The sequence below is a fragment of the Myxocyprinus asiaticus genome, chromosome 16, assembly GCF_019703515.2.
Source record: "Myxocyprinus asiaticus isolate MX2 ecotype Aquarium Trade chromosome 16, UBuf_Myxa_2, whole genome shotgun sequence".
NCBI classification, from domain to species: Eukaryota; Metazoa; Chordata; class Actinopteri; order Cypriniformes; family Catostomidae; genus Myxocyprinus; species Myxocyprinus asiaticus.
The window spans coordinates 26,042,299-26,070,073 of NC_059359.1; the positions used below are offsets into that span (position 1 = coordinate 26,042,299).

The 27,775-nt window shown below is 39.5% G+C and overlaps 1 protein-coding gene across 3 annotated transcripts in view; it reads right to left on the reverse strand.

Annotated features, from left to right (window-relative positions):
• The window catches only part of LOC127453546 (double-stranded RNA-specific adenosine deaminase-like), a 37,294-nt gene extending 17,933 nt beyond the window's left edge, over nucleotides 1-19,361 (reverse strand). The window contains exons 1-4 of one of the 3 annotated variants that reach the window (XM_051719973.1): nucleotides 19,235-19,361; nucleotides 13,934-16,108; nucleotides 3,520-3,718; nucleotides 3,185-3,333 (exon numbers count right to left, since the gene is read on the reverse strand). In XM_051719973.1, the coding sequence (XP_051575933.1) occupies nucleotides 3,185-3,333; nucleotides 3,520-3,718; nucleotides 13,934-15,963 (2,378 nt within the window). In that variant the 5' untranslated portion in view covers nucleotides 15,964-16,108; nucleotides 19,235-19,361. Of the gene's footprint in view, nucleotides 1-3,184; nucleotides 3,334-3,519; nucleotides 3,719-13,933; nucleotides 16,109-17,589; nucleotides 17,930-19,234 lie in introns of those variants that run through there. The other 2 variants (XM_051719972.1, XM_051719974.1) reach the window with 2 other exon arrangements.
• Nucleotides 19,362-27,775: the final 8,414 nt, after the last annotated feature.

Here is a 27,775-nt window from a genome sequence, read left to right on the forward strand (position 1 = left end):
CTGAGTTTGAAGGTAGGACTTAAAATACATCCACAGGTACACCTCCAATTGACTCTAATTAGCCAATCAGAAGCTAATTGGCTAAAGGCTTGACATTTTCTGAAATTTTCCAAGCTGCTTAAAGGCACAGTTAACTTAGTGTATGTAAACTTCTGACCCACTGGAATTGTGATAGTCAATTAAAAGTGAAAATCTGTCTGTAAACAATTGTTGTACAAATTACTCATGTCATGCACAAAGTAGATGTCCTAAATGACTTGCCAAAAGTATAGTTTGCTAATATGAAATCTGTGGAGTGGTTAAAAAATGTGTTTTAATGACTTCAACCTAAGTGTATGTAAACTTCTGACTTCAACTGCAGATGTAATTGCATTTACTCCGTTATTCACACAAATAACACAGGTAGCCATTTCAGTCATTTTGGGCAGCAAATAGGGCTGTCACGATTATTAAATTTGGCTTAAAGTGAAGCCAGAGCGCTTTCCGCTCACTATCAAAATTCATATTTGTTTGTTTGTTTATATTTTTCGGGAGTTTGGCGCAAGCCTCTGCTGACAGCGTGCATCAGAGCACTTGAGAAGCGCTTCACGTGCTCTTCCGGACAGGAGCTGATCTGGTTAATGTCCATGGTGCTGCTCAGTGACACTCTAAGTTCATCTGAATGACAAACAAATGCACCGTTGATGGCATTTATATACAGGTGCATCTCAATAAATTAGAATGTCGTGGAAAAGTTCATTTATTTCAGTAATTCAACTCAAATTGTGAAACTCGGGTATTAAATAAATTCAATGCACACAGACTGAAGTAGTTTAAGTCTTTGGTTCTTTTAATTGTGATGATTTTGGCTCACATTTAACAAAAACCCACCAACTCACTATCTCAAAAAATTAGAATATGGTGACATGCCAATCAGCTAATCAACTCAAAACACCTGCAAAGGTTTCCTGAGCCTTCAAAATGGTCTCTCAGTTTGGTTCACTAGGCTACACAATCATGGGGAAGACTGCTGATCTGACAGTTGTCCAGAAGACAATCATTGACACCCTTCACAAGGAGGGTAAGCCACAAACATTCATTGCCAAAGAAGCTGGCTGTTCACAGAGTGCTGTATCCAAGCATGTTAACAGAACGTTGAGTGGAAGGAAAAAGTGTGGAAGAAAAAGATGCACAACCAACCGAGAGAACCGCAGCCTTATGATTGTCAAGCAAAATCGATTCAAGAATTTGGGAGAACCTCACAAGGAATGGACTGAGGCTGGGGTCAAGGCATCAAGAGCCACCACATACAGACATGTCAAGGAATTTGGCTACAGTTGTCGTATTCCTCTTGTTATGCCACTCCTGGCGTCTTACCTGGGCTAAGGAGAAGAAGAACTGGACTGTTGCCCAGTGGTCCAAAGTCCTCTTTTCAGATGAGAGCAAGTTTTGTATTTCATTTGGAAACCAAGGTCCTAGAGTCTGGAGGAAGGGTGGAGAAGCTCATAGCCCAAGTTGCTTGAAGTCCAGTGTTAAGTTTCCACAGTCTGTGATGATTTGGGGTGCAATGTCATCTGCTGGTGTTGATCCATTGTGTTTTTTGAAAACCAAAGTCACTGCACCCGTTTACCAAGAAATTTTGGAGCACTTCATGCTTCCTTCTGCTGACCAGCTTTTTAAAGATGCTGATTTCATTTTCCAGCAGGATTTGGCACCTGCCCACACTGCCAAAAGCACCAAAAGTTGGTTAAATGACCATGGTGTTGGTGTGCTTGACTGGCCAGCAAACTCACCAGACCTGAACCCCATAGAGAATCTATGGGGTATTGTCAAGAGGAAAATGAGAAACAAGAGACCAAAAAATGCAGATGAGCTGAAGGCCACTGTCAAAGAAACCTGGGCTTCCATACCACCTCAGCAGTGCCACAAACTGATCACCTCCATGCCACGCCAAATTGAGGCAGTAATTAAAGCAAAAGGAGCCCCTACCAAGTATTGAGTACATATACAGTAAATGAACATAATTTCCAGAAGGCCAACAATTCACTAAAAATGTTTTTTTTATTGGTCTTATGATGTATTCTAATTTTTTGAGATAATGAATTGGTGGGTTTTTGTTAAATGTGAGCCAAAATCATCACAATTAAAAGAACCAAAGACTTAAACTACTTCAGTCTGTGTGCATTGAATTTATTTAATACACAAGTTTCACAATTTGAGTTAAATTACTGAAATAAATGAACTTTTCCACGACATTCTAATTTATTGAGATGCACCTGTATATATTCCCTTAAAATGTGATTGGAATTTGAAATAACCCCAATCAGACATTTATTTAATAAATTGCAACAGGGCTAGCTGCAATAAAGAAAAAGTGTCGCAAAATCCTGGTGAGACTGGTTTATAGAGACACACCATGTATTCATTTTGTTTTCGATCTGTTAGACCAGTGCTTTCAATAAATAAATACAAATCCGTCTATGTCATACAGTACAATTTGTGAAGAATGGAGCATGTTTTATTTCTCAGTAGAGCTTCCGTTTCACTGATCTGTCTCTCTGTTGTGTTTGTCGACTCCGGTGTGGCTGAGAGTTTGCACACCTGCACACTTTTCAGTCAAAACTGATTAGCATTACATGATTGCATTTGTCAATGTAAAATCATCATGCAAATACAGTAAATTAAAACAGACTATGTTTGATGCTAATGGAACATAGCTTCCTACTTTCATACTTTTAGAGCAAACAATATGCGGAAACAGTGTATGAAGAGAAATAAAAGGAAGATGAGCTGAAATAAAGTTAAGAAAAAGAGGTATAGAAACAATATCTAGGGGCTAGGATTAAACAAAGCAGTTATTGTGTTTCATAGCCAGCAAAGTCACATTTTGAGGGCAAAGGGAATTAAGGACAGACATTGAGACAGGGAGCGACAAGAATAGTGATACTTAAGACAAAACACAAAACAAAAAAGTTCAGTAACAGCAACAATGGGAGATGGGAAATGACGTAAAATGAGAGGTGAGAACAGTGAGAGGGAAGAGAAAGGAAAAAGTACAACAGGTGCGTGGAGAGTGTGAGTGTGCTGGGGAAGGGTGTGGAGAATGTGAGGACAGCATGGAAAAAGAAGAGCCTAGAAAACAGAAAAAATAAAGCATATACATTTTCTTAACCTAAAGCCCTTTACACTATGGGATGCGTTTTACCGTGGATCATGGGGGGGCCCTTCCTGTCCTGTGTTGATAAACTGGATGGGGTGCCCACTGCGTTGGCTGTGCTCCATCAGGACAGATACAGGGTTCTTTCCACCAGGTAGAGACCTGGACAGAGCCTGGGGCGGAGTGTCCGTTCCACCCTTCAGAAATGAGATGAACAACAACAACAACAGAACATTAAAAGAATTTTAAAAGAGTGATCAAGCACCTCTTGGCACCATGCCACTTTATTTACATTTATGCACTTGGTAGATGCTTTTATTCAAAGCGACTGGGAATCGAACCCATGACATTTGCGTTGTTAGCACCAAGATAAAGAAACTCACAAGGGTGTCATCTGCCATGTCAGGAGTTGACTCAGAACCCCCAATGCATGGGTCTGCATCTTCCTCTCCACCTGTTCCCCCCATTTCTTTGGAAAGAATCTTCAGGGTTATAGCTGCAGCATCTTTTTTTGCCACTTTTTTGTTCGATGCCTCAGCCGGTGGAAACCTGCGACCATCTAACATGACCTGCATCCGAAACCTGGAGTTGAACAGCAAAACTTCAAGATACACATCCACTAAATTGTATTAAATAAGGAGTTACTGTTTTACTGCTAGACTATTCATGCAACCTCAGTCCACAAATATGCACAAGCAAGACAACATCACTTCTTTAAAATTCCCAAAAACTTTGGATTGGCTGCTGGGATGTTTCACGAATACTTAAAAGGAATGTTCCGGGTTTAATAAAAGTTAAGCTCAAGCAACAAAATTTGTAACACAATGTTGATTACAGCATCACGATGGCGCCACGGATAGCTGCCTCAGTGTGGAGCTCCTCAGTGTTTTTGTTGTTTTTGTTTGTTTGTCCTGTTTAGTTATTTTTTTCCAGTCAGTTTTAACAGAGACGAACTGCTGAACATTCGACAGCATGTACCAGACAATCTTTTCCCAGTTTTTGAATATTCAGACGTTTTGCTAGACATTTTAGTTGGAGGCGTGATATTGTTGTTCAGGAGACGCAGGACTCCATAGGCGCGGATTTCGAACAACGCTGCCGAGTATTCACTTAGCAAATCTCCACACTCTTCCTAACAAAATGGACAAACTACATCTCCTCACCCGCACAAACACGGACTTTTCGACCGCTGCTGCCTTGTACTTCACAGAAACCTGGCTGAGTGAAGCCATTCCGGACAGCACGTTACATCTGCCGGGCTTTCAGCTGTTCAGAGCGGATCGCATCACGGAGTTAACGGGGAAAACGAGAGGCGGTGAAACATGCTTTTGTATCAATGAAAGTTGGTGTACAGATGTTACAACATTAAAGAGGATGTGCTGTCCTAAAAAAGCGCTCTTTATTAACTGTAAGCCTTTCTACTCGCCACGGGAGTTTTCCTAGTTTATTCTGGCGAGTGTGTATCGCACCAAACGCGTGTTTTAACACAGCGCTGCAACAGCTGGCTTATCAACTCACAGACATGGAACAACAATACCCGGACTCAGTTATTATTATTCTTGGGGATTTTAACAAAGCAAATCTCACACGTGAACTGCCCAAATACAAACAGCACATCACATGCCCCACCAGAGACAGAAATATACTGGATCATTGCTACACAACAATAAAGGATGCATATCGCTCTGTCCCTAGAGCAGCTTTGGGACTCTCTGATCAGTCTGGTTCATCATCTTCCAACCTACAGGCAGAAATTAAAATCAACCAAGCCAGTAGTAAGGACTGTAAAGAGATGGACCAATGAAGCAGAGTGGGAACTACAAGCCTGCTTCGACTGCACGGATTGGAGTGTTTTTGAGGCTGCAGCCATAGACCTGGATGACCTCACAGATACTGTTACATCATATATCAGTTTCTGTGAGGATATGTGCATTCCTACTAGGACTTATTTAAAGTTCAACAACGACAAACCGTGGTTTACAGCAGAGCTCAGGCAGCTTCATCAGGCAAAAGAGGATGCTTACAGGGATGGGGATAAAGTCTTATACAATCAGGCCAGGAACACACTGAACAAGGAAATCAGAGTGGCTAAAAGAAGATACTCTGAGAAGCTGAAAAACAAGTTTGAAACAACTCTCAAATTACAGGACTCCTACCGCCAAACCCTGTAGGGAACCAACAACTGGCTGACGACCTGAATGTGTTCTACTGCAGATTTGAAAGGCCCAATCTCACACCCCACACCCACTCTGACCTTCACTTCACACAAACACCTCCTGCAACCCCCCTCCTGCTACTCAACCTGCACTTAAGATCTGTGAAGATGATGTGAGCCGCGTCTTTCGGAAACAAAAGACGAGGAAGGCTTCAGGCCTAGATTGCGTCTCACCTGCATGTCTTCGATCCTGTGCTAACCAGCTGGCCCCCATCTTCACACAGATCTTCAATAGATCACTGGAGCAGTGTGAAGTCCCATGCTGCTTCAAACGCTCAATCGTTATTCCTGTCCAAAAGAAACCAAAAATCACAGGACTTAATGACTACAGACCTGTCGCCCTGACGTCTGTGGTCATGAAATCATTCGAAAGACTGGTGTTGGCCCACCTGAAGAACATCACTGGACCCTTTCTAGATCCCCTTCAATTTGCTTAGAGCAAACAGGTCTGTGGATGTTGCAGTCAACATAGGATTGCATCATATCCTGCAACATCTGGACAGACCAGGGACATATGCAAGGATCCTTTTTGTGGACTTCAGTTCAGCTTTCAACACCATCATCCCAGCTATACTCCAGAATAAATAACACCAACTCTCTGTTCCCATGTCTATCTGTCAGTGGATTACCAGCTTTCTGACAGACAGGCAGCAGCTTGTGAGACAGGGGAAACTCACTTCTAGCACCTGTACAATCAGCACTGGTGTAACCCCCAGGGATGTGTGTGCTCCCCACTACTCTTCTCCCTCTACACCAATGACTGCATCGCCAAGGACCCCTCTGTCAAGCTCCTGAAGTTTGCAGACGATACCAATGTCATCGGCCTCATCCGAGATGACGATGAGTCTGCATACAGAAGGGAGGTTGAACAGCTGGCTATCTGGTGCAGTCAAAACAACCTTGAGCTGAACACGCTCAAAACGGTGGAGATCATTGTGGACTTTAGGAGAAACAACCCAACACTGACCCCCCTCACCATTCTAAACAGCACTGTGGCAGCAGTGGAGTCATTCAGGTTCCTGGGCACTTCCATCTCACAGGACCTGAAGTGGGAGACCCACACTGACTCCATTGTGAAAAAGGCCCAGCAGAGGTTGTACTTCCTTCGCCAGCCAACCTGCCATAGGAGCTGCTGATACAGTTTTACTCAGCAGTCATTGAGTCTGTCCTCTGCACTTCAATAACTGTCTGGTTTGGTTCAGCTACGAAATCAGACATCAGAAGAATACAAAGGAGATTTCGGACTGCTGAGAGGATTATTGGTTGCCCCCTGCCCCCCCCCCCCTTCAAGAACTATACACTTCCAGAGTGAGGAAAAAGGCTGGAAAAATCACTCTGGACCCCACTCACCCTACCCACTACCTTTTTGAACTGTTGCCTTCTGTACATAACAGTGTAAGGGGGTTCAGTGGAAAGGAGGCGGCGAGAACCGGCTTAATAATATAAATAATTTAATAAACAGCTTAAACACAAAACACAACACACAACCAAAAACACACAGTACAGCTGTCTGTAATTCTCTCTCTCTCGAGCTGTCGTCCCTGGCCGCCTTTATCCCTCGCGCGCCCCATCAGGCTGATTGGGGACCGGATGTGTCTCATTCCAGCCCGGCCCCGCCCTCCTCGGCTCTACAAACAGATTTGTATTTGCACTTTACATAACAGATTGCATTAGATTTGCACTACCCATGTGTATGTGTGTGTGTGTGTACGTGTGTGTATAATTAGTTTTATTATTATCTATGTCTTGCTGCTGTTTTTGTATTGTTGTACACCGGAAGCTCCTGTCACTATGACAAATTCCTTGTATGTGTAAGCATACTTGGCAATAAAGCTGATTTTGATTGATTGATTACCACAGAAAATAATTTCAACTCGTCCCTCATTTATTTTAAAAAAGCAAAGATTTTGTTACAGTAACACATCGCATCAAAAGCCATTGAACCCATCAATGATGCCGTCTACAGGGGGCCTGGGTAGCTCAGCGAGTAAAGACGCTGACTACCACCCCTGGAGTCGCGAGTTCGAATCCAGTTTGTGCTGAGTGACTCCAGCCAGGTCTCCTAAGCGACTAAATTGGCCCTGTTGCTAGGGAGGGTAAAGTCACATGGAGTAACCTCCTCGTGGTCGCTATAATGTGGTTCTCGCTCTTGGTGGGGCGTGTGGCGAGTTGTGCGTGGATGCCGCAGAATAGCGTGAAGCCTCCAAATGCGCTATGTCTCCGCGGTAACGCGCTCAACAAGCCACGTGATAAAATGTGCAGATTGACGGTCTCAGACTCCTCCACCACCCAGATTGAGGTCGAGTCACTACGCCACCACAAGGACCTAGATCGCATTGGGAATTGGGCTTTCCAAATTGGGGAGAAAGGGGAGAAAAAAAATTCTTGTCCCAATTCCGATACCAGTATCGGGACATTACTTGTCACATAAGGTTAGAAAGCGATTATCACACTAATACCATGTTAACACATAAAAGGTTTGTCTTTTGGCTGTACTAAACAATCACTTCCATTGAATGCATCTGTCTTAGGGGTGTAAAGAGTCACTCATGTCATGATTCGGTTCATACTGAATTCACGATATTTAAAATACAAGGCCTGAATCAAGATTGAAAGTTTATTAAATATTACTGCAGTAGGGGGGGCGCTGATGAGCAGGCATGGAGTAAATTGTGTTTTTGGTGAGCTCCGTTAAATTTCGTTAAATTAATTATATTTTTGGGCGTTTTATTGCTTTAAATTGGCACTAAAACATTCTGTTGTAGCGCCTCTTGTTTTTGAACAACTTTTTTTTTTAATTACTGCGGTACATAAATGGCAAAAAGTCTGCGACAGTACACATATACGGGGAAAATTATTGCGAGTAGGCCTGGCACCTCGTGCAGTGACCAGAAATCGCCAGAGAAACAAACAGAAATGGCGGATATGAAAGCAGAAATTCTGTCGCTGATGAGAAATGATATCCCTACACTGCTCAGGGCTGAATTGAAGACTGTTCTTGTGGACAAATTCAACAATTTGAGGTCAGAATTACACAGCGTTAAAACGGTGGTTGTCGGCAACATCGCGCTGTTGCGCTCAGATTTAGAAACTATGAAAAAAACGGTAACCGATATAGAACATGGGTTATCGGCGTGTTCAGATGATGTGACCTCATTACAAGCGTCTGTGAGTAAACTTGAAACAGCAGTTGCGGGTCTACAGGAGAAATGCATTGATATGGAGGGGAGGATGAGGAGGTCAAATATCCATATACTGAACGTGGCAGAGGTGCCAGGTTCGAGCTCTCCAGCCTCAGTCTCAAAGCTGCTAAAAGATGTTCTTGGCATGGACAGGGAAGTGCTTGTGGACAGATCACATAGCGGTCTCCAGTCGAGGCCAGTGGGGGTAAACCTCGGGTAATTGTGGCCAAATTGCATTATTTCCAGGATTGTGTCGAGATTCTACACAGAGCCAGAGAGGCTGGACCCCTGCGATTCAAAGGATCCACAATTTTACATTCCCAGACTATCCTCCCAGCGTGGCTCGCGCAAGATCTGCGTTTAATGATGTTAAGGAGTTGCTACGAGGCCAAGACGGAGTACGCTATGGCATCTTTCACCCAGCGAAGCTTTGAATCACTCACAATGGCAACGAGGAGTTGTTTTGCGACCCAGTCGAGGCTATGGCATATGTGAAGAGAAACATCGTTGTTAGATAATGTTGCATAGCAGAAACTTGTCGAGTACAGATACAGCATCATATTTTTTTTTCTCTCTCTCTCCAGTTGGTGAGTAGATGACTTGGCTGCGAATATATTGTTTAATATTTAAAGATGTATGGCATGGTACTACATTTTGCAGTAAGACTTTTTTTTGGACATGTTAATATTCATTAATATGTAATTTTTTATTTTTGTAAAAGGACCACATTGCCTTTGAGACAAATATTGATAATAGGTTATACGCTCTTTATTTTGACTAGGAGCGCCTGCTACACTATGATTTCTCCATAACAAGCACTTAAATGTGTGGAGGTCTTTTCAATGGGTTTGGGGTTCACTCTGTTCTTTTGGGTGAATGGGGGTGGGTTTTTACTGCACCAGATTCTTATTTTGCACTTTACTCAATCTGCATTTTTTCTGTTAATTTAGAGGAGGGACTACTGTTATACTTGCTCAGATCCTATGCGGTCATGGCTCGATTCTGGTTTTTGTTTTTTGTTTTGTTTTTACAGCCAGTAGATCAGCAGGCTGCAATATACATTTTGTTAGCTGGAATGTTAAGTCCTTAAATCACCCTTTCAAGCGTAGAAAAGTACTTCTGCATTTAAAACAACTTAAAGTGGGGATTGCCTTTCTTCAGGAAACACATTTATGTAAAAAAGACCATTTTAGATTGAAGTGTGAGTGGGTAGGTCAGTTATATCACTCTAATTTTAATTCTAAATATAGAGGCACAGCAATTCTTATTGAAAAACATATCCTATTTAAGGTTTCGATGGTCGTACAGGTCGCTATATCATAGTAGTTGGTAAACTTTACAACATACCAGTTGTCCTAGCTAATGTATATGCATCAAATTATGATAGTCGTTTTTTCAAAGACTACCAAAACTGGACACACACTATTTGATACTAGGAGATATGAATTGCGTAATGTCTTCATTGTTAGATCGTAGTTCTATCAAAGCTACCATTCCATCCAAATCAGCCGATACCATTAAATTATTTCTTGACACATATGGGATATCTGATGTCTGGCGTTTTCGCAATCATGGGTCAAGAAGTTATTATTTTTTCTCACCTGTTCATCAAACGTATTCGCGTATAGACTATTTTTTCCTAGACAAGAATCTTCTCCCTTTAATTAGTTATTGTGAGTATCATGCTATTGTTATCTCTGATCATGCCCCGCTATCAATGACATTATGCATACCAGTTACATATGACATATCGTCCCTGGCGCTTAAACACTTTGTTGCTTTCAGATGAAGCATTTGTTAAACTTATATCGTCTAAGATAAAAACATTTCTTGAACATAACCAAACCCCGGGAATGCCTTTTTCAGTTATATGGGAAGCAATGAAAGCATATTTGAGAGGAGAAATAATATATTACAGTTCCCACATTAGAAAAGCACAAACAGCCAGACTTGAGAAATTAGAAAATGCTATACTAAAAATAGATGCAACCCTGACCCAGAAATCATCGCCTAATTTATATAAACAACGATTATCACTTCAAACAGAATATAATCTTTTAAGTACTAAACACATTGAAAATCTGATGAACAAAACATGCTATAAAACATATGAACATGGTGAAAAGGCTGGGAGAGTTTTGGCTCATCAACTGAGACAAAAGACGGCGGATCACACTATATCCCAAATAAAAGGTAAATTAGGCCTTAGGTATACAGAACACTCACAGACCAATCATTGTTTTTATGAGTTCTATTCAGAATTATATACTTCTGAATCCCATAAGGATAAGAAGCTGTTTTCTTCATTTTTTGATAAGATTACCATTCCTCCAATTGACAGCGAGACAGCAGTTGAACTCGAAACTCCCTTTTCGGTTAAAGAAATTAACGCCTTAGTAATAATGCAAAATGGAAAATCGCCTGGCCCAGATGGGTTTCCGAGCGAGTTTTATAAAAAATTTAAGAATGAATTATCTCCACTTTTATTAAGTGTATTTGAGGAATCTTTTTCTTCTGGTACCCTACCTCCAACTATGCGACAAGCAATCATATCGCTCATTCTCAAGAAAAAAAAAAAAGATCCTCTTGACTGTGGCTCTTACCGCCCCATCTCTCTTCTTAATGTGGACAGTAAAATCCGGGCTAAAATGTTGGCTCGTAGGTTAGATACTGTTCTGCCTTCTATAATATCCAGTGATCAAACTGGATTTATCAAAAATCGGCAATTGTTTTTAATATATGTCGGCTCTTAAATATTCTTTATGACCGCACTCCATCTGATGTCCCTGAGGTAATACTCTCACTCGATGCTGAGAAAGCTGTTGACCGGGTGGAGTGGGACTATCTGTTTTATGTTTTGAAGAAATTCGGGTTTGGTTCAAAATTTACTCAATGGATTAAAGTTCTTTATACATCCCCTGTGGCGGCTGTACGTACAAATAATAACTTATCTCCCTTTTTCTCTCTACAGCGTGGCACGAGACAGGGTTGTCCTTTATCACCCCTTTTATTTGCGTTAGTAATTGAAGCACTAGCTGTGGCTTTACGTGAGCAGATTGCTATTAGGGGAATTCACAGAAGAGGTATCGAACATAAAGTTTCTCTCTACGCAGATGATATGCTTGTATACTTATCTCATCCACTTACAAGCTTACCAGTACTGATTGGACTGTTAGATGTCTTTGGCAAAATTTCTGGATATAAAGTTAATTACATAAAAGTGAACTCATGCCTACAAATCTAACATCTCATTCTACATTATCTAACTCTTTTCCATTTAAAATAAGTACAGAAAAGTTTAAATAATTGGGTATCTGGATTACTTATAAATATAATAAACTCTATAAAGCTAACTTCTGCCCACTCAAACAATTTAAAAGAGGATCTTGACTGCTGGAACCTGCTCTTATTATCTTTAGGAGGTAGAATTAACACTGTCAAAATGAATGTGTTGCCTAGATTTTTGTTTTTGTTTCCAAGTCTTCCTATTTTTTTTAACAAAATCTTTCTTCATGCATATAGACACCCTGATATCTGACTTTATCTGGGACAGGAAAATCCCTCGGAAACGTAAAGATATACTACAAAGACATCGCTATTGTGGTGGACTGTCCCTCCCTAATCTTCAGCATTACTATTGGGCTTCCAATATTAAATTTATGTTGTATTGGATCAACCCTTCTGACAACCCGACATGGCTGTTGTTAGAAAAAGCTTCTTGTAGGCCCACATCACTACCTGCTCTACTTTGTACAAAGATACCTCTTTCTGAGTCATTGTCTAAACCTTCTTTAAACCCAATTGTTAGAGCATCTTTTAAAATTTGGAATCAGTTTAGACAAGCTTTTTCGCTTACTGATCTCTCATTGCATGCCCCTATCATGAGAAATCATATGTTTACTCTCTCTATTATAGACACTGCTTTTAATTGTTGGGAAGAGAAAGGACTTGTCACATTGAAAGATCTATATAGTGATAATAGCTTTATGTCGTTTCAGCAAATAAGAGCAAAATATAATATTCCAAATACACAATTCTTCAGATATTTGCAGATTCGCAGTTTTATGACATCTAACACTATTTACTTTCCAGCTCTACCTACTGAATCTCTACTTCATTTTATTCATTATATCATTTTGAAAATCAACCCACTCTCCAAAAATAATATAGGTCTGATATACTCTTTGATTTCCTCACAGAATTTAACATCTTTGACAAAATCAAAGCAACAATGGGAAAGTGAACTTGATATGAAATTTTCAGAAGAAGCATGGCAAGATATTATAAATAAGATTCATTCAACCTCAATCTGTTAACAACATACAATTATTCAGTTCAAAGTAGTTCACCACCTACACTGGACAAAAGCTAAATTTTCACCAAATATAGACTCCTTGTGTGATAGGTGTAGAGCTGAGATAGCTAATCATACACACATGTTTTGGTCATGTCCTAAGCTTATTAATTATTGGCAATTAATATTTAATTTTCTTTCAGGATTTCTGCATTTATCTATTAATCCTTCCCCCATTCTTGCAATATTCGGTTTAACTACAGAACACTGTTAAGATAATAATGCTAAAAATATGATTGCTTTCTCGACTTTATTAGCTAGACATCTTATATTGCTTAAGTGGAAGGACAGATCTCCACCTACTTTTAGTCATTGGATCAGGGATCTTATTCATCATCTTGCACTAGAGAAGATTCGATACTCCACTAAAGGCTGTAGTCAAACTTTTTTCATTATTTGGCAGCCAGTGCTGACTTGCATACAGCAAATGGATCCAAATGTAATTTTTCCTGTGTGAATTATTAATTTTTTTTTTTTTTTTTTCTCTTTCTTACCCTCATTTTTCTTATATCTGACCCTGTGAGGCCATGATAATATGGAACAGAAAAGTCTGTAAGATAATATGTAATGGTGCAGTGGGGATGGGGAGCTCTGTTGGAGCAAGAGAATTGATTTCATCTTAATCTGTTTTTGAAATTGCTGTTATATTATACTATGTAAAATATTAATAAAAAGACTTAACAAAAAAAATATATATATTACTGCAGTAAACTTAAACCATGTTACAGAGCAAATCAACAGTCAGCAGTCTATTTGAAACCTCATGGTAAATGAGCAATGGAGATGTGTGGTTCTTCAATTAACTTGAAAACATTTGTCATAACATTATGCCACAAATGCTGTCGATTGAACTGAACTTGTTTTGAACTCAGAAACTTTCTTTAACTTAACACAGCTGTGTGTACCGGTCAAACATTTACACTTCTGAACAAAAAGTTCAGAACCAAAGGCTGCTCAGTGAAAATAAAAAAAGCGATTAAACTTTAATATAGACTCAAACATTTACATCCATCCAAAAACAAACAAACTTTCTCTCACTAACTAACCTGGGATCATGTGAAGGTCCAGACTGGTCAAGCAGTAGAAATTCACAAGTGCCTCCGAGGTGCTGAGCAAACTCCATCAGCCCACTAACTGGGTTCTTAGAGCAGGCCTCTTTTAGCTTTTGTAACTTGCTTAACTCCAGGTTTTGGGCAGAAGGAGGAGGAGCAGCCAGCGATACAGCGACCTCTGACCTGATCGTGTTTAAGAACTCTGGAATATCGTCAGAGGCCCACTGTGAGCGTTCTCCTCCATTACTGGCCATATCCTGATAGTAAGAAAAATCATGGAGAGGTGGGTAGGAGAGGAAGGTGGAGGAGGACAGGTCACTGGGGTTGCTGGTGATGAGCTCAAGGCCAGGCATGTCATGGGTTGCATTCCTAAAAATGTTATCCTTTTCCTCTGCCAACATGCTCAATGGACTGTCACTCCTATCCATCGGCTCTGCTGCTGCGAACTCGCTGGCACCTCTCGAAAATCCTACATCTCCACCAGCCGCTTCTAACTTAACAGCAGCCAAATTTGTGATCCCTTCAACTGGTGAGTGTGACATCTCAGCACTGTTCACATTCTGTTTTGTGGGTGCAGCAGCTTTCCGCTGGCGTTCCATCTTCTCCTGGCGGTGTGCACTAAGCTCCCAGATATGTGGTGTAACTTCTGCGTTACGTCTTACATCACCCTGTTTCTCAAGGGCATAGAGTGTAGGATTTATCTGCTTGGCACTCCGCAGGCCGAGGTTCTTGGCGATCACAAGCGCAATGGCCGTACCTGATTCATAGAGGTACTGTAGGACCTGCTCTTTGTTGTCTTTAGAATCTGCCATTGTTGACAAGCTTTCTGACTGTGCTGCAGGTAAAAGTGTCTGTTGATCCTGATCAGAAAGCAATGTTTCAGAAGTATCGTCACCGTCAGACTCCTCAGATTCGTTGCTGGTTTCACTGATAGCCTCAACAAGGAACTGTGCTTCTGAGTGTGCGCTGGTGCTCTTGCTATCTGCTCTAGTCTCTTGGCTTTTGGATTTCTCAGCGTCCTTTGTAGACTGTGTTCTGTCTCTCTCTTCGATGGGCTCACCGTCCTCTTCCTTGCGGAGTCTCCACAGAGGAGGAGTCTCACTTGGTTTGACTGCTTTATTTGACTTTAAGAGGGTATACAAGGCTTTATTAATGATCTTCTTGGGCAGACGAAGTTTTTTGGCCAAGACCTTGGCCTGAAGGGTCTCGTCTGGCCCGAGTGACGTCAAGCAAGAGAGGACCTGGTTCTGGATCTCAGGGGTCAAACACAGAGAGTCTCTGACCACGCCAGATGAACTAGAAACCTTGCTGGCAAAGCTACTGCAGGAAAACACGGTGTCAGAGTTCTCTACCCTTGTTACCCGGTCATCTAGACGCAGACTATGAAGGCCTGAGGATAGACTGGACACATCATCTACCTTCCAGTAGTGCTTTGCATTCAGATTCTGATAATTCTGTTCCTGTTGGTGTGGTTGAATCCACCTTGACTTTCTCTTAGGTCCAGATGTATATCCAAGGTTCTGTTCCCTATGCCAGTTTGCTCTGTCGCGGCTATAGCCCTCTCTCCTCCCAAAGTTGTAAAAACCTGCTTGGTACTGGAATGGCCAAGTGGCACCCTCTTCCCCTCGGCTGGAGGTTTGGGACCCTCGCTGTTGGGGTGCTTTGAACTGTGGAGCCTGTGCACTCTCTCCCCTGAGGAACTGCACCTGTTGTTGTTGGAAGCTTACACCATTTGAGTCAGAGATCTGATTACTGCTGTGCCGGGAGGATGCCCACAGGGGTGGATCAGAGGGAGCTGGGGTAAATGGAGGACCACGTGGAAGCACACCAGGAGCCGCAGTGTAAGAAGAGTAAAGGGAAGGATGAGGGTACCTGCCAGATACGGAGCTGGGGCTTGGGACACGAGGGCCCCTTGGGTGACCGGAGGTTGTTTGGCACGGGGAATAAAACCAAGGTTTATCCTGGTGGTGTGGGAGGGAGAATTGCTGGTAATCTTTGTTCGAGCCTCCTCTACCTCTGCTCATAGCGCAGGGGTAGGGAGCGAGAAGGCTGTAAGATTGTGCACTTGTGTGCCTGGTGGATGTGTGCACTTGTTAGGATGCGACTCAGATGGCTGGTGAATGAAATGTTACAAAGATGGCAAAAGGCTTAGTCTGTGCACTGCTTCTTCTGAAAAAGAGAAAGAGAGAACGTAAGAGCCCATGAAAGAAAATGCAAAGGGGACAAAGGGATTCTGATATTGTATTGTCATTGCACACACACAAATCCTGTCTGCCCATTTCTGGGCAACACAGTAGACTGTAATTTGAGAACTTAGCTCCTCAACAGGCTCAAAGATTAATTATTTATGCTTATTGTGACACAGCCAATTTATTTCTAGCTTAGCAAGTAATTTGCAGATCCTTATGATGAGGGAAAGTGGCCATGGGTATTAGAGGGAATAAGGCATTTTCAAGGACATTCTCTCCCACTGTGAGCAACCACAGCAGCTATGGTCACAATGAGCAATAATGCTGATTTTTAAGGCAGTCCCAAACGATTTGAAAGAAAAAAAATTATTTTGAACCTAACACTAACAAGTTACATAATGCATGGTGATGTGCCGTACAGTTTAGTGTAGGTCTGGTGTGAATCACAGTGCTAAAATAAGATGCAAATTCATTATTTTAATGGAGTCAGGCAACAAATAAATCACTAAAATAAGGTTACCATATATTTGATATTAATCATAAGTGGAAAAAAAGAAAAACCTGTTGTACTTCTAACCACATTCTTCCTGACAGAGATTCTCACATCACTGCAGACATAATGCACCGCCTAAAAAAAACTGAAGTGAATGGTTAGGTAGTCCATATGCATGTAGAGGTGACAAGAAAACTTTTGTCAAATTGGGGTTTAGTATGTTGTTTCAGTTCACAGTCCTAGTGCTAATTTGGCATTTTTGGAAGCCATCCCTTAGGAAAGTAATGCATCAGTATTATGGTGTGGTATCAGATGGTATTACACCATTGACTTCCAGAACATCTTTTTTCCATACAAATGAAAGTGAATGGTGACGGAGGCTCTCAGGCCCTAACATCTCCTTTAAGTCATCATAAATCGACTAACAATCAGAATATTTGGTCTTTGGTGGTCACAGCCCTGCAACAGTACTTCAAACACCACCACGGTATTACCATGGTACATGTCCAAAAACATGAAATTACAATGATACTTTTTTTGTTAATGTGAACAACTAAGAAATGGTTTAGGTTGGAAAAGACTTCTTGTTGGAAGACTAAGAAGTTTATCCATTTATATTAATTGTGTGCCTTTAAAAAAAAAAAAAATAAGAACGGAGGAAGACTTTTTTTCTTTTTACTTTGAAAGGATTTGAAAATGCCAACAGTTCACAAAATGAATGATGGGAATGTTTTAACTGTAATAATCTAGAACAATTCTGCATATCACCGCAAAACATTATGAGGGTATAAAAAGATAAAAAAAAAAAGAAAACAGAATACTTATTAAAAAGCTATCTTGTATCATATGCCATTATATCTTTTATATCGCTTTCAACACAGATTCTGCAAATGAGGGAACTTAGAATTTACATTAGAAAAACCCGTTCAGGTGAACAAACTTGCACCATATTCAACAGACATACACACCCCAAAAACAACAGGCGGTAAGAGACAGATAAACCTGACATTGAGTAACGAGAATCAGCGTCGCGTCTGTATCCAGGCCAGGATGAGGCGCAGATTCGTGATCTGACTGATGAACTAAACACTTGATGCGTTTTAAAAATAAAATACGCCTGAATGTTATCCCCCTTTGCAAATCCTTTAGGCCTACAAACTCCACAACACGTGATGATCCTCGGACTTGTATAGACGTATTTAGTTAGGAAAACGTGTTATGATAGTAAATGTTATTAATAAAAGGTGGGGGGGAAGTAAAGGCCGGTATGTAGCAATTTAGGACAACTATGGCGCAAACTAAGCACAGACTACTTTAGGTTTCGCTTTCCATTCTTCAAAAACCTCTCGAATTCCTGTCTGAAATTCTCTCTGCAAGCGTATTTCACCACACCGACAGTAGGCGGCGCTATTATTCACAAGCGTTTCAAAGTTTAATTAATTGATTAATATCTACTTGATTACCAATACTTTAACAATTGAGCAAAATGTATAAAGTGTAAAGACACTGGAAAAAAAAAAAAAAGAAACTGCACTAACATATTAATAATTCTAACATCTTAAAGTATTCATATTAACGCATATCAGTTGACGGCACGACATATAAATACTGCAGTGCACTACTCATTTTATAATACTCCACTGAGCCATCGGTTTCGTTTCAGATTTCAATACCCAGCAGACGGAAAGCAAACCTCAACCTGCGACCCTCCAAGCATAATTCATGAGGTTACAGTACTGTGACCGACATAAAACTGCACTGCAGTTTATAACCTAACTATTGAACCCTGAAATGTCAAACATTCCGGGGATGCGTTTATCACGTCTTATCTACTCTAGAAGAGAAGGTCCGAGAAGATATGGGCTATGTACGGAAAAACAAAGCCAACTCTGTGTTGAGCACGCATGCTGAATGTCTCCCGGAGGCGCTTTATAACCTAGATTATCCATACACGGTCACGCTAACTTGCAACTGTTGTAGCTCAGCGCATTACCATGTCACTTATTTATTTTCTAACACAAACATATTCATTAGAAGTGTAATCATCTAATTGTTTAAATATATATTTGTATGAATGTATTTGCAATGTCACAATGCTGATAGAGTAAATGAAGGGTAACCCCCTCTTGTAGCTTTCTACAAGAATTATGAATAAGAAATAGCGACGCACAAGCAAATCCTGCTTCAAACAAATCTGCCTATACACATAATTGATTTTAAAAAGCTCACAAAAATACAAAACTTTTATCAAATTATGCACCAGTCGTCTCTCTGGTTTGCTCACTTTACACTGCAAGGACACTGCAGTTTGATTTCAGTTTAAAATGAATACGATGCTAAGAAAATACGTAATTCCGTTGCTATTCTATTTAATCCAACAGGTCAAATGCAAACATGCAGTTTCATACAACTTGAATACAAACAGACTCAGGCTCGAGAAATCAACGCATGGTTCGTGTATTTAATAAACGATACAGCAAAGATGCGAATCTCATCGGCGCAGAAGCATTGTATCTCTTACTATAACATTATCCCGTTCCGTTTTTGCCGGAAACACAATGATAAGATAAATAACATACAACGATATCAGTTACATATAGTAACTATACTTACATGAGCAGGAAGCGTGCACAATTTCGCAATGATCCGAAAGAGAGGCCACATGCAGGTAGAAAACACACCGCTGGTAAATGACAATGAAATGTGGCGCGTTTGCTGCGGCGGGTTATTTTGACGCACTCTGATGACGTATGACTTCGCGTTCGACAATACTGTATGCACGGCTGGGATTCCCCTCCTATGTTTATTATATTTAGAAATTAATTAAAATGTTTTGCAGAAGCCCTTGTAAAAATGCAAAGTGAAAAAGCACTGAAACTTTATGATCTCCTTGTAATTTCTAATTTATTGTAGAATTGTTTTTTATTTTTATTTTATTTAGATGTGTTAAGCCCTTCATGCCAAATTGTTGCTGTAGTTTGACAATGTAAATGGCATTTTGTTGTTCATAAGATTTTGTATAATAAATAAATAAATAAATAAATAAATATGCACGGTTGGTCATTATCAAACCGAAACCCAATTTTGAGTTGTTTTGATTTTTCAGTAAATATTGTACATTATAATTCCCTACTGGAAATCTCCCAATTTCAAGGATGAGGAGATTGAATATGTGGCTAAAGGGATCAAGCTGATATTACCTATTCTTCTACCTGTTAAACAGAATCGAAGCTCTGAGGCTCACACTGCTGATGGAGCGCTACAACTCCTCGTGTTTCAGGGCCCATTTGTTCTTTAATTGTTAAGTGCCTGATAAAACCACTGGGGTTAATGTCAGTGACATACTGACCCACAGAAAGCAATACTACTGTTACTAATCCCTTTCACAATTTATAAGGCTGTTCAATTATTTCTGTGTTGGCACCTTTTGCCCACATCCTTTGGATGAACTGTACCTACTGTCAGGCTGAGCAGCCAGCACACTCTCTCTCTCTCTCAAAAAAAAAAAAAAAAAATAACAGTTGCTAAACTAAACTGCTGGAACAGGTGCTGGATGTGTGTTCATTTCGTAGTTTGTGGCATTTGTTAATGTGGTTTTCAGTTTATCGTTTTCACTGAGGGAATGAAACTCAGGGATAATTTGTTGTAATTTCATATATAATGAATCTCTGAGATTTGAGTATTTTTCACAGTGAAGGAGGAAGTGTACCTCTGTCTCTACTTCACCTAATGTACAACGGACACATGTTCGATCTTTAGGTAGCCATGTCTTTTTATGCCTTTCAATTTCAATCGCCAGTTGGTGGTCACTTATATGGAAGCCCAAGAGTGACTTTTAAAAAGAATGAAGGAATAAATGATCAATCTATTAATCTGAAAATAAAAATGTGAATAAATAAATCAGTTTATAAACGGACAAATAAATAGACACATTTAAATGTGTTTATTTAATTCATGTTTTAAAATGTACTTATATTTAGCAAAAAACAAAAACAAAAAAAAAAAAAACAGCACATTAATAAGTCATTTTTAAATGCACCTTTTAAATTGCATTTTAAAAAGCCTTTGGCAATTGCTTTTTTTTCATCCATTTGCCAATTGCTTTTCTTTATTTGACTTTCCTTCTCTTTTTCCACTTGTCAATCCATACCTGCTGATGCCCAGGAGTGCCAATTAAAAAAGAATGAAGGAATAAATTATCAATCTATTAATTTGAAAATAAAAACTTGAATAAATAAGTCAATTTATAAATGGACAAAAAATAAAAAGACACATTTAAATGTGTTTATTTCATGTTTAAAAATGTCATTATATTTAACAATAAAATTATACATTAATAAATCATATTTAGTTCATGTTTAAAATATCTTTAAATATAGCAATAAATTAGTACATTAAGGAGTCTTTTAAATGCACTTTAAAAGCACCTTTTAAATTGCATTTTAAAAGGATATTTGGCAATTGCTTTTCTTTTTTGTTTTGCTTTTCCTTTTCTTTCTCCAATTGAGAATCGAGTTAAAAAAAATGCCACTGGACTGTTGACTCGTGGGAGCAACCAATTAACTTTTAACTTAGTTATAAGACACACCCTCTCTCCCATGTGCCACTCGAAGAGGATGTAAGACATTGGTACGAGCCATTTACGTGATATTATTGGATCTGCAAATCCCGCGCATAAGAAACGGACGCGGAGCATATAAAAGTTAATAGTTCCATCCACAGAACTGCCGCTCACTGGATGTTTTTTGTTTTTGGCACCATTCTGAGTAAATTCTAGAGATTGTGCATGAAAACCCCAGGAGATCAGCAGTTACAGAAATACTCAAACCAGCCCATCTGGCACCAACAATCATGCCACGGTCAAAATCACTGAAATCACATTTTTCCCCCATTCTGATGGTTGATGTGAACATTTACTGAAGCTCCTGACCCATATCTGCATGATTTTATGCACTGCACTGCTGCCACACAATTGGCTGATTAGATAATCACATGGATGAATGTTGTTGCCAGACGGGCTGGTTTGAGTATTTCTGTAACTGCTGATCTCCTGGGATTTTCACTCACAACAGTCTCTAGAATTTACTCAGAATGGTGCCAAAAACAAAAAACATCCAGTGAGCGGCAGTTCTGTTGATGGAAATGCCTTGTTGATGAGAGAGGCCAACAGAGAATGGCCAGACTGGTTCGAACTGACAAAGTCTACGGTAACTCAGATAACCGTTCTGTACAATTGTGGTGAGAAGAATACGTTTTGGCGGCACGAGAGGGACCTACACAATATTAGGCAGGTGGTTATAATGATGTGGCTGATGTATCAGCAGTACTATGAGTCCATTTGTACAATTTAAGTTAATACAAATCAGTTGGCTTTTTATTTTGGGCTTCTGATTTGTTTTCATTTTTAATGAAAACATTGATCTGATTGTGGTCAGAAAAGGGTGATTGAGCTTTGATGGTAAATGCATTAAAGTAGGAGGGGTTTATGTTTGTAATGGCATCTACTACACTGTTACCCAGATCTGAACTGTAAGTAAAGCATCCACAAGAATCTCCTTTGATTCTGCCACTGAGAATATAAAGACCTAGGGTTTGACGGAGTTGCAGTACATCCTTTCCATTTCTGTTGAGAAATGACACAAAATGACTTAACTATATCTTATATTGTGAATGGCAGACACATATTTAGCGGCTAGTGTGGTTGTGTTGTCATCTTCTCCAAGTACATACTGTATGTGAGCTTCTCTGTATCAGACAGTTCATGGAATAAATGATAAAATGTTTCAAATTTTGTAAAGAATGTTTCTCTTACAGTGTGGAACTTTGGTCAAATAAAAAGAAGTGTTTCTCATCTTCTATTTGGTTTGTATCACACTGTATCTGCACATCCTCTGCTCTCTCTGTAATTAGGACCTGTGACGTCTTCCTCACTCTATCTCTAGATCATGGTCACTTAGTCTATATTTAGACAGAATCTTTCTTTCTTTAAATTGTTTAATTGATAAGTAATTTGCAAATTTGGTAGTTCTGTTTAGGGCCAAATAGCAGTTTGTTGTGGAGTTCAAATTCAGTTTTTAATATTTTTCGGTTTTTGTCAATTTCTTTAACAAAAAAATTTAGATTTTGTAATTGGAGTGGATATCATATTTGCTTTCATTAACAAGTTTCAGAGCGAGAATATTCAGAGGGTGTGATACAGTAGGGGTTTAATTGGCGAGGAGGGCTTTATATTTGATAGATTCTGGATCAGACTGTTTGAGGTGATGCCAGAATTGTAAGACTCTTTTCTGAATTTCAATGCTTAAGGGGGTTAGACCTAAATCAGCCATACAGGCACTATTTGAGGTGTTTCTATGTACACCTAAACATTTTTTTGCAAATTCGTTGCATTTTTTCTATTGAAGATTCATCCCAATGGTGAAAATTTGTCATGGGTCCCCATATTTCACATCCATAGTAGTATTGGTTTTATTATATTATTATATGGTCATTTTATTTGTCCGAATCGCGATTTGATGGCATAAAATGCCCTCTGAGCCTTTTCACCCAATGTTTTTACAGCCAGGTTAAATCCTCCAGATGCACTTATTTCAATGCCCAGATAACTATAGGTGGAGCTGTGTTGTAGGACCTCTCCTCTGTAAGTGAACTGGAATCGGTTTCCCTGAGATCTGGCCCTATTCTGGAACAACATGATTCTGGTTTTATCCAGGTTGACGATTCTGTTTAACGACCCAGTCGTGACAATATTGTTCCAGCAGGGTAAGGCTCTGCTGAAGCCCCTCTGTTGTAGGTGAAAGCATCAGAAGATCATCTGCATACAGCAGACACTTCACTTCAGTGTCATGTAGAGTGAGGCCAGGGATGCTGGACTGCTCCAGAGCTTCTGCAAGATCATTTAACTAGATGTTGAATATTCGGACTCAGACTGCATCCCTGTCTCACTCCACTGCACATTTACTCTTTGCCTACATGGATTGTAAATATCAAATGTTTTCCCAACAATGCAGATTTGTAGGAGTTTGTAAAATAAACCATCATGCCAAATTGAGTTGAATGCTTTTTTTTTAATCTACAAAGCATACAATATTTTCCTTTGTTTTCCCTTGATGTTTTTGTCTATTAGGGTATGGAGAGAGTAGATGTGATCAGATGTGTGATGTTTTGGTAAAAAGCCAATTTGTGATTTATTTAGGATTTTGTGTTTTGTAAGGAATGTGACTATACCAGTATTTATGAAACCACAGAATAACTTCCCCAGGGCACTTCCCACACAAATAACCGTGATAATTATTGGGGTAAAATGTATCTCCTTTTTTGTATATAGGAGTGATCAGTCCTTCAGGCCAGATCTCAGGGAAGATACCAGACCATAAAACCAAATTAAATAATTTGACTAGAGCTTGAACGACATTTTTAAGCATTTCATAACTAATGTTGTCTTGTCCAAATGCTTTAATTTAACATCTTTAATATGTTATATTATTTCTGACAGCGTTATATATGTATCCAAAGGGTTTTGATAGTTTTTTTTATTGTTTTCATGAAATCTTTTTCCGTTTTTTTTTGGGACTGGTTGAGGTCTGTTGGTTCAATTGTTTGATATAGCTTTTTAAAGTAAGATTTTCAAATTTCTGCATTTTGGAGTGGGGTTTCAGACTCCAAAATGTGTTTTGGTCTATTGATTGATCAATTTCATTAATTTTAACTTTAAAATAGTTCTCTTTTGTACTTTTTCAGGCAGTTTGAGTAAGTGAGCCTTGTCACCTGATTGGCTGGTTCTTTATGTTTTTGTTGAAAAGTTGTTTTAGTTCTTTTCTAAGACATTTACATTATTGAACCAGACAGCATTTTTTATTTTTTCTTTCGTTGATTTATGTTTGTTTGGTTGTCTAGTGTTAGATAAAATGGCCAATGTTTCAAATATGTAATTAATTTTGTCTGTTGCTGAATTTATTCCATTTACCTTTGGTGGGAAATTAGTGGACACAAAATCATCTAACATATGTATTATTATAGAGTTGTTCATTTTATCTTTGAGTTTTTCATCGTTTGCTTGGTTCCATTTGAGTTTGATTTTCAAAGGAAATAATTGTTCAGATTCTTGAGAAGTCTTGGTCCATTTGTTTGACATTGATGAGAAATTGGGAGTTGAGGTCTGACTGTAAATACATTGATAAAGTTTGGATCAATGTCTGTAATTGAATAATCAACCACACTAGCCCCCAATGTGGAGCAGTACATACAGTTGTGCTCAAAAGTTTGCATACCCTGGCAGAAATTGTGAAATTTTGGCATTGATTTTGAAAATATGACTGATCATGCAAAAAAACTGTCTTTTATTTAAGGATAGTGATCATATGAAGTCATTTATCATCACATAGTTGTTTGGCTCCTTTTTAAATCATAATGATAACAGAAATCACCCAAATGGCCCTGCTCAAAAGTTTACATACCCTTGAATGTTTCGCCTTGTTACAGACACACAAGCTGACACACACAGGTTTACATGGCAATTAAAGGTTAATTATGTGGCTTTTTAAACTGCAATTAGTTCTTGTGTATAAACAGTCAATAAGTTTGTTAGCTCTCACGTGGATGCACTGAACATGCTAGATACTGAGCCATGGGGAGCAGAAAAGAACTGTCAAAAGACCCGCGTAACAAGGTAATGGAACTTTATAAAGATGGAAAAGGATATAAAAAGATATCCAAAGCCTTGAAAATGCCAGTCAGTACTGTTCAATCACTTATTAAGAAGTGGAAAATTCGGGGATCTCTTGATACCAAGCCAAGGTCAGATAGACCAAGAAAGATTTCAGCCACAACTGCCAGAAGAATTGTTCGGGATACAAAGAAAAATCCACAGGTAACCTCAGGAGAAATACAGGCTGCTCTGGAAAAAGACGGTGTGGTTGTTTCAAGGAGCATAATACTTGAACAAAAATGAGCTGCATGGTCAAGTTGCCAGAAAGAAGCCTTTACTGCGCCAATGCCACAAAAAAGCCCAGTTACAATATGCCCGACAACACCTTGACACGCCTCACAGCTTCTGGCACACTGTAATTTGGAGTGACGAGACCAAAATAGAACTTTATGGTCACAACCAAAAGCGCTATGTTTGAAGAGGGGTCAACAAGGCCTATAGTGAAAAGAATACCATCCCCACTGTGAAGCATGGTGGTAGATCACTGATGTTTTGGGGGTGTGTGAGCTCTAAAGGCACGGGGAATCTTGTGAAAATTGATGGCAAGATGAATGCAGCATGTTATAAGAAAATACTGGCAGACAATTTGCATTCTTCTGCACGATTCAAGCTACGCATGGGACGCTCTTGGACTTTCCAGCAGGACAATGACCCTAAGCACAAGGCCAAGTTGACCCTCCAGTGGTTACAGCAGAAAAAGGTGAAGGTTCTGGAGTGGCCATCACAGTCTCCTGACCTTATTATCATTGAGCCACTCTGGGGAGATCTCAAACGTGCAGTTCATGCAAGATGACCAAAGACTTTGCATGACATAGAGGCATTTTGCCAAGACGAATGGGCAGCTTTACCACCTGCAAGAATTTGGGGCCTCATAGACAACTATAACAAAAGACTGCACGCGGTCATTGATGCTAAAGGGGGCAATACACAGTATTAAGAACTAAGGGTATGCAGACTTTTGAACAGGGGTCATTTCATTTTTTTCTTTGTTGCCATGTTTGTTTTATGATTGTGCCATTCTGTTATAACCTGCAGTTGAATACGAATCCCATAAGAAATAAAAGAAATGTGTTTTGCCTGCTCATTCATGTTTTATTTAAAAAAGGTACATATATTACTAATTCTCCAAGGGTATGCAAACTTTTGAGCACAACTGTAAATCTACTGAGCAAATATCCTCTGATTCTACCATTTATGATGTAAAGCCTCAAACCTTTACACAGCTTTAACATTTGCTTTCTATTTGTGTTGACTAAACTGGCATAGCTGTTTCTTGGACTGATAATTGATGTTGTTTGAGATATGGTGTTGTCATTTATGTAAATACCATCTATATCTATATAATCAATTTACCTCCCAGTTCTTGCATTTAGGTCACCACATATCAGGCCATTTCCTCTGGACTGAAAGTGTAAGATACCAGTCTGCTGCTGTAGAAAGCATTTATCTTGGTAATATGGAGAGTCACGTGGTGGAATATATACAGCACAGAGGTAAAAATCACTCTGTGCTACTAGTGATTTTATTTCAAGCAAACAGATAATTTTTAGTTTTGACTATTTTAGTCAAGTGCTTTAAATTGTCTTTGTGCCATATTCATATTCCACCTGAATCATGGCCACATTTGATTTGAGATGTTTTTAATGAAGGGATAGTAAATTCACTCTATGCTTTCAGGCAATGTAAAGTTTCATTACTAAGACATGTCTCAAGAAATATGGAGATACAGTATCTATATCTTTAACACTACTTAAGTCTTGTTCATCTTGTTACCAATTGTAGAAGAGTGCAGACCTTGTATATTCCAACAGCTGATTTTAAATGATCTCATGGATAAAACTAATATTTTATCATGTGTGTATATACATATATACAATATGACTTGTACATTATGTCATCAGTTTAGAACAGATGATGTTGAGTAGATGTCTTGTATGGTTGAGTTCTGCCGCTGCAGGGTTCTGTGGCTGTTGAACCGCTGCTGCGTAACGCTGGTGTTGTCCTGGTTCTTTCATGGCTGAGTCTCATCTGATCTGGTCTGCAGGAGCAGGATTTCCTGAAGAGTAACTCTGGTGTTGTTCTGGAGCACTTATGGCTGTGTTTCGTCTGGTCTGGACTGGAGGAAAAGGACTTCCTGGTGGTCGGGAGCTTATCTTGACAGTTGGGTTTGGAAGCAGTGCACATCCTCTGGAGATTTCTACATTGTTTCCATGAATGGCATGGAATGGCACATCGCTGCATTGTAGTAGTGTGGATAAGAGTAATTTTTGTCTCTGGGAATTGTTGCATGCCTCTGATGGTCACCTCTCAAGTACTGGAGCCACATGACCTTTCATGGCCCTTAAGTCATTCGTACCTGTGTGAATAATGATGTGCTGATAGGTTTAATTCAGATTTTTATCAGAAAGGATTTCCAAGCCACTCTCACTCTCTTACACACGCACACA